The sequence below is a fragment of the Urocitellus parryii genome, chromosome 2 (assembly GCF_045843805.1).
Source record: "Urocitellus parryii isolate mUroPar1 chromosome 2, mUroPar1.hap1, whole genome shotgun sequence".
NCBI lineage: Eukaryota > Metazoa > Chordata > Mammalia > Rodentia > Sciuridae > Urocitellus > Urocitellus parryii.
Genome location: NC_135532.1, coordinates 149,935,048 through 149,951,189, shown reverse-complemented (window position 1 = coordinate 149,951,189; position 16,142 = coordinate 149,935,048). Strand labels below are relative to the sequence as shown.

The 16,142-nt window shown below is 37.4% G+C and overlaps 1 protein-coding gene across 3 annotated transcripts in view; it reads left to right on the top strand.

The window, feature by feature from the left end:
* The first annotated feature begins 518 nt into the window (after positions 1–518).
* The window catches only part of Abi3bp (ABI family member 3 binding protein), a 233,185-nt gene continuing 217,561 nt past the window's right edge, over positions 519–16,142 (top strand). For 2 of the 3 annotated variants that reach the window (XM_026402396.2, XM_026402392.2), the window contains exon 1: positions 525–685. In XM_026402396.2, the coding sequence (XP_026258181.2) occupies positions 607–685 (79 nt within the window). In that variant the 5' untranslated portion in view covers positions 525–606. Of the gene's footprint in view, positions 686–16,142 lie in introns of all 3 variants that reach the window. The other variant, XM_026402395.2, reaches the window with a different exon arrangement.

Sequence of the window (16,142 nt, the reverse complement as noted above, 5' to 3'; positions counted from 1 at the left end):
ATATATATATATATATGATTATTCCACATTTATATTATATACTATGTATAGCTAATTTATAGCCTAGGTCTTACTCTTAAATATTTCTCCTAATACTGAAAATACAGGATAGTTTAAAGTATATTTTATGAATTTACTCTCATTTCAAAGAATTGATTTGGTTTACTGGATAACTGAAAACAGTTTTCTCCCTAACTATCAAGGTTTCATTTTACATTTTTAATGTTCTGATGGTCTTAAGTGTGTCTCTTCCAGATCCTTTAAAATAGTCTATGGAAGGTTTTAAAAATTTCCCAAATTCTTTTTCTTTTACAAATGTAGATTGGCCATAATTTCAATCTTTATTTTACAGAGGGAAGAGAAGAGACAGAATTTCACAGAGGGAAATATGATGTTATGTTTTTGCTGTTGTGCCTTTTTTTTTTTTTTTGGTGTGTGTGGGAAAGGGTGTGATGTCATCTTGTCTCCACCCCCTGTGAGTAAGCCCACGGCACAGCTAAGTGCAGCCGCCCGCCTCTGTCACTGGGAGACCATCCACTTAAATGCAGCTCCAGGGTTGCGAGGCACCCACCAGCATCACTCCCCGGGCGAGGTGGCAAATGCAACATGCTCTCCAGCTTGGGGTGTCTACTTCTCTGTGGAAGTATTGCACTTGCCCTGGGAAATGCACAGAAATTGCCAAAAGGCAAGTAGCTCTGATGTTTTATGTTTTAAAAATATTTTTAAGAGATACTTGTTTTTAAACTGTTAATATTAAATATGATCTGCTCTATCATATGGGGGGATAGATTTATGCTGCAGAAAGTCAAAGTTCAAATGTGTAAAGGGTTTGCTTAAGCTATTACTCCACTCTCCCCATTATTTACTTTTCAATTGCAGCTCTTTATGGCAAAAATGAAAACCAACTTCTTGGTTGGGTATGTTCAAGGGAACTGGAATGGTATAGTTTCAAGTTACAGTATTTGTATATTGAATCATATTATGTAAAGGGCTATTATAATTTGTCAGTTATTTGCTGTTTTTATCACTCAGAGACTAAACCAGCACACGCTTAAGATTTAAAAGAAGCTAATTCTGAAATCTGGAATCTTTGGCACAAGCCTCAAGCATACCTGTTAACCAGGAGGTTGAGGGAGTCTAGGCAGGTCTGACCAAAGTATGGTCACGCGCTAAGTGGTAGACACTTCTCTCCAGTGGAGTTTGGAAGAGGGTTTGATGTGTTGGACAGGACACTCCCCCTTTCTCCTGCCTAAACTGCTCTTATTTTAGTGTTGGTATTTTGTTTACAAATGCCATTAGAAGAAAATTAAGTTTTCTAAATTTAGACCTCAAAAAACTCTTTAAGCCCATCGGCACTAAAACAAGAGGCTCCTTCCTCTCCTGTCTTTGAACAGAAATGTTGTGTGTACTTTCGTTCCTTTGCAGAGGCACTTTTGGAAGCCAACTTTAGGTCTGTGAAGGCTTTTATGGCTGCAGACTGCTGTAGTCAGCAGGATTATGAAAAACAGGCTGGAATTTACCGTACAGTTATGATGGAAAATATTGGAGGTAACCCAGAGCCACAGGCTTGTCAAAAACCTGGCGTGCATAATAGAGTCAAGAAAAGTTGTTAGTGTCAGAATATTCAGAAGATCTTGCCTGGGTCCTTTCCTGGAGGGCTCACTCCAGAATCATCTTCTCTCGAGCAAAAGCTGCTCTTCTTTCACTGGGTAAAGTGAAACTTGAATCCAGAATGTGAAGGCTGAAGCACTTGGCTGGTTGGTATTTCACATGATGATGTGAAAAGCAATAAAAAGGCGAAGTAAAACTTCTCAACTCTGATCTAATAATTATGCAAAGAAAAAAGAAAAGCAAACACTATCAGATCTTTTTCTTATACCAAGAATTTTGTTCCTTGGTCATAGCAAACTGTGATGAAAATGAGTCTGAGCTACCAGCATTTAGAATTGACCCTTCATAGTGATGAAACATTTAATAATAACATATCATTTGAGAGGAGTCTGGGGTTTTTCTCCATCTCAATACCTATAGATGGTTTTATTTTATTTTCTATTCACCAAGTAGAGATGATAGCCAAAATTTGGTTTATTGCAAACTTCTGCAAATCCCAAGTGCTTTAATTATTCTGCATTCACTAAAAACAGACCTCTTAATACAGTTTGCCTTTATTTTCAATGGTAAAGGAAAAAAAACATAGTTGTAAAAAATAATCATGAAATATTTGTATATTTAATTAAGTTTTAATCTGAAGTGTTTTCATCCAGGTTCTTTTGTAAATTAAAAAAAATCTGTTATAAAATAAATGGCACGTCTCATTGTTTGTAGTGCTATTTCAAATGGAAGCTGCTGAGGGACTTTTAGCTGAAGTCACCTTTCCCAAACTGTGTTCCAGGAATAGGTGTTCTGTCCTATGATGGTGTGTGTGTGGGGGGGGGGGGGGTGTGTGTGTGACAGTGGGCAGGCAGCTGCTTTTTGTCAATTACTTGGGGAACCTTTGATACTTTGTCCATATAGGTTGGGTATTCACAATAGATGTTAGCATTTTATAATTTTTAACCCATTGTTTCTCAAATTCATTTAACTTAAATGATGGTAATAATATCTTGCCAGGGGTTTGTCTGTTCCAGAACATATTTGGAGAAATGCTGGGCTATAATAGGATTAAAAAAAAGAAGGAAAAAAAGGTTTTTCTTTTTTTCTACCTAATTTAGAGTTAGTTAAGGACCATGTGTTATTTAAGATTCCCATTTTTCATAAAACAGACCATTTTAACAGATTTATAAAACAAGTGAATTTAACTACACAAACAAGTCTATTATCCTTATTTTACTCATTTTGCCACAGACTGATAAAAACTTCATTACAGGCCAATATTTGGAAATCACTGGCTTAGCTTGACGTTTATTTTCTAAATGAAGGCATCCAAAGAATAGAGAAGTTGAGTGATTTTTCCCATGTTAATGGCAGAGCCAGGAGTGGATACTGGGTTTCTGATTAAAAAATCCACATTCTACCCTATTTCCCACTTGGTAAGCAGGGTCTCTCACCCAAATCTTAGGCATCACACCCTATAGCATGTGTGAGAACGCTATTCTTCTTGTGAATAAAATTGATTCTCATACAATGTTTAAAGTTCATCTTAATTTTCTCATTTTCCTAAGACAAAGTTACATTTGATACAAACATTATACACACACACACACACACATATATATGTGTGTGTGTGTGTGTGTGTGTGTATATATATATATATATATATATATATATATATATTTTGATTATTTGTAAGAAATCATCTGTTACATGTCATCTGCCTATATGCTAATGACTATATTCTTTGGCAAGTTACTTAGCTAAGCCTCAGTTTTCTCATCTGTAAAATGGGCAAAATGGTATCTATCTCAGAGTATTTTAGGATTAAATGAGTTAAGAGATGCAGAGATTTTAGTAAAGGGTCTTATACATAACTGGCCTCCAATAAATTCTTATTCCTAGTATAAAGGTGGCTTAATATTGAGTGCACACTGAATAATATATGATCTTTTGTTGAAACTGTAAGATAAATCTCTGAGATAGCTTGGTAGTGTGTCATTGGTGGGCAGGTGGGGTGAGATAGTGACCTACTGTTTTGTGTGACCACTGGGCAAATCATCTTCCCCCTTCCAGTCTGACTGTGCTCCTTGAATGTGGGCAGACACTCTCCAGGGGAAGCTGCACCTTTGCCTTAGGATCAGGGTTTCAGTGGAGATGGGAAAGGCTGCATGGCTTCTCCAGGTGAGAACCACTTGAACTTTCAGGAGGACAATTGGACCCTAACACATAGGCCCCTGAGATGAATCTCGTTGTTTTGTACCTTAGGAAGCCCCTGTGCTCCAGCAACCTTCATAACCTTTATTCTTGTACCATAGAAGTTTCTTCTCCCCATCACACATATGAAAACAAAATCACACCGAGTAAAGGGAGCCAACAAAATCTTACAATTGGACATCAGAGGCTTGACACACCTGCTAAAACTCCTGTGTATGAAGGGTTGTATTCAGCCTGAAGGCAAAGGATACTGTTATTAGGCAAGTCTATCATACCTCCCTTTAAGGCATGTGTGAGGAAAACCACAGAGGAGCATCGAGTAGCAAGTATAGTCACATGGTCAGGGGGCCTGGGGATCTTGGGTGTGATTCTTGTCATGTGGCAGAGGGAATGGATAGCTCGCTCTTTGTCTGAGGTTTTACCTGAAAAGGTAGTCGTCTCTCAGGTCAGGTATTAAAAAACACAGGAACAGATGATATAACAGTGACCATCATCATGGCTATTAGCTACTACTGCTATTGTTTTCATTCTCATAGATGACATTTTTTAATGTGTACTGCAGGTGGTAATTTATATATATATATATATATATATATATATACACATAATTTATTAAATATATATTATTTTTCTGAAGAAAAGTAAATAATAGGTATTATTAAATAATTATTATTTATTATTAATATTTCCTTGTCCTAAGATGGAAGAGATCTGATGGTCCCCCTTAATTATTATTTATTAATAAATAGAAAATATTTCTGCTTGGCTAGCAAAGGAGAAACATAGGGGACCCTGAGTCCCAAAGGCTGTGATTCTGCCCATCATCAGGAACAGGGGGCTTTTAAAGAGGTGATTTAAAGGCTACATTCCACATGTTCACTAGTCAATTTGGAAGACAGTCATTTCTGAGCTCTTCTGGTACCATCCCCAAATTCTGGATTACTTCATTTCTATGGTGGGTTTGTACTCAAGGACAGATAAATCTGCCTAATAGGGGGAAGAGAGGTAACCCTGTTTTCCCTGAGATTAGGGAGTAGGAGAGATTGAGGAGGAGGAGGGAGAGAAGAAGAGAAAGAAATGTGTCCATTTTAAAAATAGGTTGCAGTGGCAGAGCAGCAAGGGCTATATTTAAAGTATAAAGTGGACCACTGTTATATTTCCTCGCTGTCAATTTCCAAGTTCCACTTCTATGGAAAAATGGGTGATGACATCTCCAAACTGCTTCCTGCTGAAAGGGGATGAAGTTGGGGGAAAGTCACCCAAAGTCTTGGTCTCTATCAGGTGAGGTGTGGACAGTTAAGGGTATTTAGTATCAGAGCAGTCCAGAGGTCCACCTGGCAGATGGCAGGTGACTGGACAAGGCATCCATAAGGCAGGGATCATGCTAAGATTATAGAGCTACATATTTTTAATGAGCTCATTAAATTGTCTAAATCCCCTTGCAAAGTGGGTAGGTATCCTATTGCTTGCATTTTGTAAAGCATCAGATTATGCCTCCACATGTTTAAATAACTTTGCCCTAGCCACATAGACAGCATGGCCAAGACATTACCCTTGATTTTGAGGAAATATCAGCTCTGTAATCTGTGTAAAGATCCACTAGTTTATTTAAGTTATAAATTCTACCCCATGTTTATGGAGAGCGCTGAGACTGGGAAGACAAAACTTGACACTTGTCTTCAGGCAACTGGCGTTAGTGGAGGAGATGGGATAGAAAGGGATAACTCCAGTCAAGTGGCATCCTTCTCCAATTTGGGTGAAGCACAGTGAATTTTGAGACTAGCCAAAAGGACCGAATCCAGACTGGAGGTGTCAAATATTATAAAAGGCCCTCAAGTAGAAGTGTGAAGGACAAATGCATTTGGGGGCAAGAAGAAGGATGGCTGAGAAGTGAGGGGCCTTCCCAACAGAGGTGACTGCTGGGCTCAAACTCGGCAATTACTAAAGTATTGAGAGGGGAAACGAAGACCAAGAGATCCACAGGATGCCATCGACTATGCCTTTCTTTTTTCTCTCTGTTCTGAGTCCTTATGATTTATTAGAAAGAGGACTTAGAACGTTGTCTTTGGGGAGGCAGGCTTTTCTTGTTCTGTAAACTTTCCAGCCACTCATCTCAGTACTGGCCCTCTCAATCTTAACTTTGACAAAACAAAAATGTGTCCCTCTAACAGCACAGTCCATGTCTCCAAAGGGTGGTTGATACTTGTGAGGGGATAGGGACCATCAGATCTCTTCCATCTTAGGGCAGAGAAGTTGGGAGGTTGATATGGGGACTGCAAAGTCTAGTGGAGGGAGTTCTGATTTAATTTGAATATCTGTGTATTGCTAGGACTGTATTAAAGAGTACATTAGAAGAAATAGCCCTGCTGCTAAAAGAAAAAAAGTTGGGAAACCACAGAATTATTTTAGTATTTTTTAAAGCACTAAAGTTTCTTGGCAGATTTATTGGCTATGTTTGTTTATTTGAGCCCTGATTATTGAACATCTACGAGGCAAAACTAAATGAGATTCAGCTGTGTTATAAAAGAACTTTAAATTAGGAATGTAAAAAAACTCGAGATTTAAAAATAAAATTCCCCTAGATACATCATTCATTTAGTTTCATACACTGTTCAGTTGGACAATGAGATACAAAATCTTAAGGAATTTTAGCTTCTCCCTTTCTCTTGATTCAAGACAGAGCTGACCACTTAAGAAGAGAATTCATCAGTACTATATTGTCGCAAAGAAGATTAAAATGTTTAGGTAGGTTCGTGCGAGTTGATGGAGGGTTTTTCTAAGGTGAAAGTGAGACCTTGAGTGAAGGGACAACCATTCTGGAGATACGACCATCCATTCTATCTGGGTCACCATCCTCAGAAAGAATTCCCTCTTAAGTATTCCCTGATTGACTTTTATAAAGAAAGGTAGGCATAAAAGAGGTGAATTTAATAAAAGTTATGTAAAAACAAGCATAAAAATAAAAGTTAAAAATCTAATGTGATCAATTGCTAAAATAATAAAATAAAAACAAATCTGTTAAAAAAAATGACCAAAAGTGTAAAAAAAAAAAATCTAGATGTGGTAGTACATGCCTGTAATCTCAGCTCCTTGGGAGGTTGAGGCAGGATGACTACAAGTTCAAGGCATCCTGGGCAACATACTGAGACCCTGTCTCAAGATAAAATAATATAAAATAAAAAGGCTATAAATGTAGCTCAGTTGTAGAGGAATTGTCTAGTATGTGTGAGGATCTGGGTTTAATCCCCAGTATCCCCCACCCACACACACACAGTAAATATAAATAGTATCAGCTTAAAAAAAAAGTTCTAAAAATGAATGGAAAAACAATGCATTAAATACATACATTTCATTAAATATAACCGAATTTACCATATACCAGGTTAGGTGTTTAAGGCTGTGCTTACGTAAATGATCTCTTTTTATCCTCACACTTGTGAAAAGTATATTATTAGTATCTTAAAGAATATGCTAATTATATTTTTGCATAACAAATTTCCATAAAGCAGCTTAAAATAATGCATTCATTGTTTCAAACATGCTGTGGGGTAGAAGTCATCCTGGCTTAGCTGGGTCTTTCATGAGGCTTCAGTGAAGGTTCTAGGGCTGGGTCTCATCTGAAGGCCTGGCTGGGGAAGGATTCCCTGTCAAGCTAATGTGGTCAAAGAATTCAGTTCCTGAAGGGTCGTTGGTCTGAGAGCCTCATTTCATCTCTGGCCTTCATTGGCCAGAGGTCATCTCAGTTCTTTGTCAGATGGGCCTTTCTACTATGGCTACTTGTCCAGAAGAGTCTGCAGGTAGACTTATGTAGCCTAATTGCAGAAGTGAAGGCCCCTCTCTTTTGCCATATCTTGTTGGTAAGAAGGTGAGAGGTAATTCTATTCTTAGATTATCTTAGAGTCTACCTGCCACAAAATGTTCAATGGTAGCTTGAAGTCACTAAGTGATATAGCAGAACCATGGACATAGGAAATCTGACTCCAGAGGACACACTAGTTTGAGCATAATTACTCAGTCCATCAACTTCCCACAGAATTCAGCCATTACTGGCAGATGCTCAGTAGGCAAACTGCTTATTTGTGTCCCTCCATAGTTGGAGTTGATTCTAGGAAATTCCCGAAAATTGAGGTAAGTATGTTAAGAATGCAAAGGTAAATATTCAGCATCCAATATGAATCTTCTCTGTATGCAACAGGCCCTAATTGGCACCTAGATTCCTTTGTTGATACAGAAACCTTTAATTCTGTTACTTAGGCCTGGATAATCATACTAGCAAACGCTAAGCCTACCTGTGTAGGTTAGAAATAGCTGTAGGCTTTAAACTAAAAACTACTCTGGCAGTTCCTTTTGATAGTTATCAGGCATTCCTGCCTAAGAATCTCTTTTGTAGCCTCCAGTTTACTTATTCTTGGAAGTTACATTTAACTATTATTATTATTTAAAATGCTCAGGAATAGCTGTGTTTTGGTTTTAACTATCTTTGCTAAGTGTTTAAGATGAAGTAGTCAAACTGACTTTTGTTTCTATCTATTGTTAACAGTCAGCTGAGTTTCTCTGTAGTTCATCAAGTATGGTTAATCCATATAGGGGGCCACACAAAGCAAATTCCCTCAAAATAGAGGAATTGCTTTCATTGATGCCACCATCTCTCAAAGGAAAAAACAATCAAAAATGATTTTTAAAAATCTGAAAAAATATTAAGCAGTTAATATGTATGAACTTGGTCATGCAGTCCCAGTGAAAATGTGCTTCAGAAACATTAGTAGAGTGGCTTTTAAAGTAAATGGAGGAATTACAATGAGGATAAATTTGTGGTTGGGGAAAGAAGGTATACTTTTGTTACTAGATGTGATGGCAGCAACTCAGAAAATTTTCTCTCAGATGCTATTTCGTGTTAATAAAACAGCAGTTCTTCCATGTGCTCTCAGGAAACAGAACAAAATTTAGGTAGTACAAAGAAATATTCTCAGCATGACACTCAGAATCTTGTAGAATGTTTAATAATACTTGAGCACCCTGTGGGTCCTTTATTTAGCCCATAGTCTCTTCTTGTGTTGGAAAGATTTTAAAGGTTTTAGGAGGCACATGGTAGGAAAGGTTGGCTTGGGGGTCTCTGGGAAAGTTCTGTAGGTAGCAAGACTGAATCAGGATTTAGTTCACTGCTCATAATATTTACCAGTGTTTCCCACTGAAAACCTTCCATGGTGAGATAGTTATGGTATGTAATAGATTTTTCTGACCCAACAGAACCCTGATTTATATTCCCTGGGATTTTGTTGGAAATTTGGGATCCTCAGAGTTAGTCTGAGGTTTGAAGCCATCTTAGAACACAAGCTATAAAGTCAGCTAATGTTCCTCTCACCAGAATTTTGAAAAAAAAAAAAAAAAGAGGTAGAAGATTTGGTGCTTCCATAGATAGTCTGTTACCATTCTCTAGTCAAGGATTATGTATCTAATGCCCGTCCATTAGAAACCCAGACCAAACTCACCCATGTCAAGCACCTTCTGATCAGATTAGAAATTACTTGTAGAGAAAAGTTTTGTCCACTTCAAACCTTACCTTACCTTTTCTTCTTTTAACATAAGTTCACCAGTATTTGTAACATCCATCGCAACAGTTCTAATCCTGGCTGTACATGAGGATAACTGAGTTTTCAAAATTATCAGTAATGCTCTACTACCCCTGCCTCATCACAATTCCATTAGTCCAGGGTAAGAGATTTTAAAAATATTTCTCTGGTAATTCCAATATGGCCAGAGCTATAGAATAACTAATCAACAATTTTTGGAAATGTGCATGTATAAATACTTGATAAATGCTCCTAGAAGAATATAGAGTAAAATTTAAAAGTTGCAAGTAAATTATTTTGCTATTTGAGTTTTACTTTCTATCTAAAAGTTGTTGTTGTTGTTATTTTTTGCCTGATTCTAGGATTTTAAAACACTGTTTGAGAAGGAAGCCCGAAAAATTATTCCAAAGTACAATACAAAAATGCTTAAGATTAAGATTAACATTTGTTTTTAGTATTAGGACATAAGTGATATTCTCTAATTTTATAAAATCTCAGAAGCTAGATCTGAGAAGCTGTGACTGATTTCCTTTATCGGGACTGAACTTACATTTATTTTTGTCATCCAAGTAATATTTAAAAATCATCATATAAAGATTACGAAGAGGAGTAGAACAATTTCTGCCTTTGAGGAATTTGAAATCAGTTCTATTTGACCACACAAATGTCATTTTATTTTATGTGAAATCATCAGTGTCTTAATTCTTTGTCCTCATTTAACGATTGAATTTCCAGGAGTTAAGCCATTCCACCCTGTTGTCATACACTAGCTTTGATATACATAAAGAAATTAATTCATGTAATAAGTAAGACAAACCAAGACCTCATGAGCCCATCAGTGTATAACACTGGAGTAAAGCAAATGTGCCATGAATTTCCCTTCTCGCAAAGTCCTGGTCACACGATTTCTTTGGGAAATGGTTTCTTTCATTGTATACATTACCCTATACATTCTGGCTCATCTTCTTCTGTTTTCAGGACAATTTTTGAGCACATTGCAAATCTTATGACCTAAAACCTCTTTGAAATGCATTCCACTGCATCTTCAGAACATGGAAAGGTCTTTCCCTTTTGAGCAGTGCACAGACGCTTCTGAGCACCTGGAACTGGGGTGCTTTTGCTTCCGATGTGATGCCAAGGTGGAGTTTCAGATTTCCTTTTTCCTTGAATACCATCCTTTGATTTTTCCATTCTGTTGGTTGGTAAGAAAATGTCCTGGGGTTCCAAGGGCCTCACTGAAAGTACACTGTGCACACGCATGTGAAGGCTTGCAAGACCTCATAGGCCTTCTTTCTGAGAGTCCCAGATTCTGTCGTTGAAGGAGGAGTTTGGGGTGGCTGCCAAAGTCTTGCTGGCAGAGAACTCTGGAATTTAGTCCTGCTCCAGTTATGCTGTCAGAGGAGGCAGGACAGTTCCTTCTCCTTTCACTTTCCAGATGGAGTTAAACTACCCCTAACCAATTGGTTTAGGACAGTATATCAGATAATCTGAAGTCTGCCCCTCCGTTCCTCTTCTGGTCCATCTTCTTCAAACAACCCCTGACGATCCTGTTACAGAATTTTGCTCTAACTGCTCATATTTTCAGTAGCATTAGAAGGAAAGTGTTGATGGATATGCTTTCTTATTCAGGTTTATCCTAATCTGCAGTTTCATTAAAAAATGAGAAGATAAGTATTGAAAAATAGCAATATAGGTTAGTGGGTAAAATCATAGAAGTAAATGTGAATCTGTGAACATCAGAATTCTTCCTCTGAAAAAAGAGTATAATAAATATCAGTTCTTATTTTAGCTTCCACAAATAAATGATATTAGGACGACTTTAATGGCCATAGTAACTTTCTTAACCAAGGTAAGAGGAGATGTGGAGACCAGGCGCACTTTTAAAATCTCTTTGCCTTCTGTGGCAATGAGAGGGACATCTGCTGGAAGCTCCACAGTCTGGAAAAGATGCTGAGAGATGAGAACACCTTCTTGCTGGGTTTCAGTGGTTAATGTGTTGGGATCTGTGGTGTGGCAGCCTCACACTCAAATGGGCTCTGAGGGGGAGAGTCAAGCCATTGTGGATGCTTTAGACATAACCCTTGCCATCAGCATCACGCTCGGTTCCCTTGTCCATCTCTCCCTACATGGATTGGGAAGGTCCTGCTCAGAATAGATTGGCCCTTTATTGTCAAAGATTTGGGAGCACAAGTTGTGGTTCTGGGGAGGCAGCACTGCATGACTTGCTTTTAGCTAGGTGCCTGCTATAGTCTGTCTGGTTGAGTCCCAGGCATTGGATTGGTGACTGATAAGACACCTGATGGGACCCTTTTCCAGCCTCCCTCTTTTCGTTCCCCATCCTTCTGTTTCCTAAACCTTCAGCCCTTTCTTTTGCCCTGCCTCTTCCTCCTGCTTCCCTCTTGTCCTCTTTCCCCTTTCTCTCAACACTATAAGAGTCCTCAGAGTATTCTCCTGGCTTCCACCCGCAGCCACTCCTGCTGGCCACTTTGGCTCATGCTCTCGCCTCACAGCTGACTCCCCATCTGTTTGGATGCACCAGGAATCATCCTTTAGAAGACAATGCACACTTTATATCTTTTTCAAGGCAGGGTTATTATTTCTATGTCATGTTAAGTGTCCTATTAGATTGAAAATATCATGATTTCTTGCTCATTTATCTTGGCATCAGCAAGCTTGAAAACTCACGTATATTCATGTGATAAGCCCTGAGCCAATCAGATCGCACCAACCCTAATTGCATGTTCATTCTTAAATAGCCTCAAGTATAGGACAAATATTATGTCTTGTGAAGGTTGGCAACAATATACACATGACAAAAGCTAGATATTATAGTGTCATTGTGTAAAGTTGGTTTTGTGTTGGTTCTGTTGTAGTTGTAGTTGGATATTTTGAAGCACTTTTTTTTGTAGCTTTTCCCAAGGCTTACATTCAAATGCCATGTTTCTCTTCATTTGACTTGTAACCAACATTTCCATGAAACTGAGCTTCTGTGTAAAGTATCCCCAGGAAATGTGATCCTCTCGTTGGCAATCAGATCACAGTTGTAGGCATTTAAGTTCTTTTCGGCATGCCAGCTTCCCTCTTTGATCTCCATTCTTGGGCTCACGGGTTTTCTTTGCTGTACTCGACAGATGTCTTCCAAATTTTCCTCTCACTTCATTAACAGCCCTCCTCTTTCCTGTTTTCGTGTCTCTTCAAGTTCTGATCTCTGTGCTTGGAAGACCATCCACTATACCTTCCATAGGAACTTTGTGTATTTTCTTGGCATTTAGACTTTTTCAACCATAACCCATATTAATAATTGAATAAAAATACATATCATCAGCCCTCCATATCCATGATTCTACATATTCTACATCTGGGGATTCAACCAATTGTGGATTGAATGTTTTTGAAAATAAAATTTCTTCTCTACTGAACATGTGAAGGCTTTTTTGGTCATTATTCACTAAAAAAAATAAAACAACTACTTACAATAGCATTTACATTATACTATGTGTTATAAATAATCTAGGAACAATTTGAAGTATTTGTGAGGATGTGCATAGGTTGTACACAAATACTACACCATTTTACATTAGGGACTTGAGCATCCATGGATTTTGATATTGGTGAAGGATTCTGGAACCAATTCCCCATGGATGCCAAGAGAAGACTGTGCATTAGGTTTCCAGATGTGTGTGTGTGTGTGTGTGTGTGTGTGTGTGTGTGTGTGTTTGCATATGTGTCCTGTGCTAAGTTGCACTGGTTCTCCTTGTGATACAAATATGAATGTTTTTATAAATATGTATAAACATGTTATATATATATATATATATATATATATATATATATATATATATAGTGAAAGTCTGTGAGAACTAATTGAATTTGGTGTGATATTATTGATTTTTGATCCACATATTAAAAATAGTGATTTAGCATTTTGCTCCTATGTATAACAATCCCATTACAAAACCCTTTATAAATAGTCTTACCCTGAAGCAAGTGACATTTTTATTATCCTGTTTGGGAACAACTCAAATATTGATATTACAACTGAATCACTAGAATGACTAACTAGATATATATCATTGATTCACTTAGAGGTGTAATAGTACTTCATACTATAGTTTAGCCTAATTTTCTTCTCTACATATTCTTGACAAATTCCATTTTCACACCTTTTTACCAACATCTCAGTGATTTTTTTCAAATATTTCAGGTGCCTTTCTCAGCTATTTATGAAGAACATGCATGGAGTTTTATAATCCCCTAAGTTTGTCAGCAGAATGGCATTATATAACACTTGTTCTTAATTGGCCATTCAACCCAAGCATCTGTTTTCACTTATGTCAGAAAATTAAGACAACAAGCATTTACTGTGGTGTTTTCCAAAGTCGTCATAACGCATGGCTCAATGTCCTCTGCAAGGGTTTTGTGGTGTCCCAGAAACATCCATTTCAAAGATTCCTTTTCCTGGCTGGAGGTTGATAGGCCACAAAAAGACCACAGACATTAACACTAAATAAACTTCCTGTAAATTATCAAGTAATTTAAAAGGCATTAAAGGATAAGCATTAGCAGAGTTCAGATGCTTTTAGGGATATCTCTTTCCAGGGACTTTCTTATTTCGTGAGTGTTTGTTTCTTAAAAAGAGGGAGAAGAGGGAGGGAGAGAGAGAAACACTTAATCTCCATTTATCTACTCTGAGCCTGAAATCTCTTCCTCCTACCCTTCTTCCTTCATGTATTTGCATTCTATATCCCCAAGGCCTGCTTGCAGACCACAATTAGATGGGAATTGTAAAAGAACAAACAAACAAAAAACCAACTTGAGTTTTGTTTTATTGAAATTCAGCTTTTTAACCACCTGGAGAAAATTATTCTTACACTCAGTTTGAACATCCCTAATACAAACATTGAAATACAGAATGCTCCCAAATTTGAAACTTACTACGCACAAACATGATACCACAAGTGATAAATTCTACCACTGAACTTCACGTGATGGTTACAGTTAAAAATGCTAAAATTATTGTGTAAATTGTACCAAAAATAGTGTAAAAGTACCTTCAGGCTATGTGTATAAAATGTACATGAATCATAAATGATTTTCATGTTTAGACATGTATCTTATTCTCAAGTTATCTCATTATATATAATATATAAATATTCTAAAAGGCAGAAAAAGTCAAAATATGAAACATTTTTTGATTCCAAACATAAAGGATAAGGAATACTCAACCTGTATTGAGAAACATGGAATTGCTGAATGTTCAAGCTGTAATCATCAGAATTTCTACATGGGCTTAAAAACTTAGAATGCATGGGTACTGTTGTCTGTAATCCCAGCAACTCAGGCGGCTAAGGAAGGAGGATCTAAAGTTGAAGGCCAGCTTGGGCAACCTAGTGATATCCTTTCTCAAAATTTAAAAAGGATTGTGGATGCAGCTCAGTGGTAAAACACCCCTGGGTTCAGTCCCAGTACCAGAAAACAAAAAGTCAACTCAGTATGCTAGGTCTCATCACCAGTTTCGAATTTGATAGATCTGACATGAATGTTGAGAGCATGACAATTCTTAACAAGTTCCCAGGTGCATTATTATCACTGATCCTTACACCTTATTTTGAAAACCATGGACAATAAATCTTTTCAGAATGAAAAGTTCTACATCATCCAACCTCACCATACTAAGGCAACTCAGATTCATGTTCTGATAATCTGCCTGCTAAACAGCTACCATTAATGATTCTGATGAGATTAACAATATATTGAAAAATAGTACTGATCTTTTAATATAATCAGCATTAAGCACTGGGGCACTAATTTGAAGAAAGTGGCTTATATACCCTTAGCTAACTTACTAAGTTTTTTACCTTAAATTAAGACTTTGTGTTTAACATTGCTTTTTATTTGGGATTATCCAGTCTGGAGAAACTGTGCTTTCTGCAGTTCAGTATGTAGTACCTATCTATAGGAAAAGTCTAGCTTGTGAGAATGAGAACTCCTACCTCTTGTGGTAAACTTGCTGGCTGCCTTTTAAATTTAGAATCTTTTACCACAGCTAGCTGGAGCCCTAGGCAGCATGTAACCTTGTTTGGTGGTGAGTAATGTTTAAAACTTGGCTGAAAAGATTTTGGTGACACTATGAGCTATTAGTGGGAGTCATTTTGGGTATACATGTTGAAGTTAATGTCTAACACTAGCTAAAGGCATGTGTAAAGTATAACCCAAATGCAAGAAAAAATCCATTATAAAGTATGAACAGTTGACCAGGTCAATGAAGACAAATACAATTGTGAAACTCAAGATTAATTTGGTACTTCACATAAATGTTTTCTGTCATTTTAACTTTCACAGGCTGTCAGCCAGCCTGTCGGCTCATATTGGACATCAGCCTATCGTGAGCATTAGCTATGATATTTGTACTTGGCAGCCAGCTGAAAGTGTTGTGCATGTAGCTTGCAGGTTAGTTACTTTTCTTATCTTGGGACATCCATTAAACCTTTGAATTCGTTTATATTTGTGGGTCTGTGCATTTTTCAGGAGTGTTGGGTTTTGGATATGAAGCTTTTCAAGAAGTCTAAGAGCCAATAAAAGTTAACTGTCTAGACGGATCCTTTTTACTCAGAGAATTAGGGTAGGTCAAGTAAGTGGCTAGAAGAACATGCAGAGACTGCAGAGACGGTTATGGGATTGTTTATGAAAAACTTTATAACTGAGATGTGAATACATTTTAGTTTTCATAATTAATTTTGATGTGGCCGAAAAAATTTAAGTGTG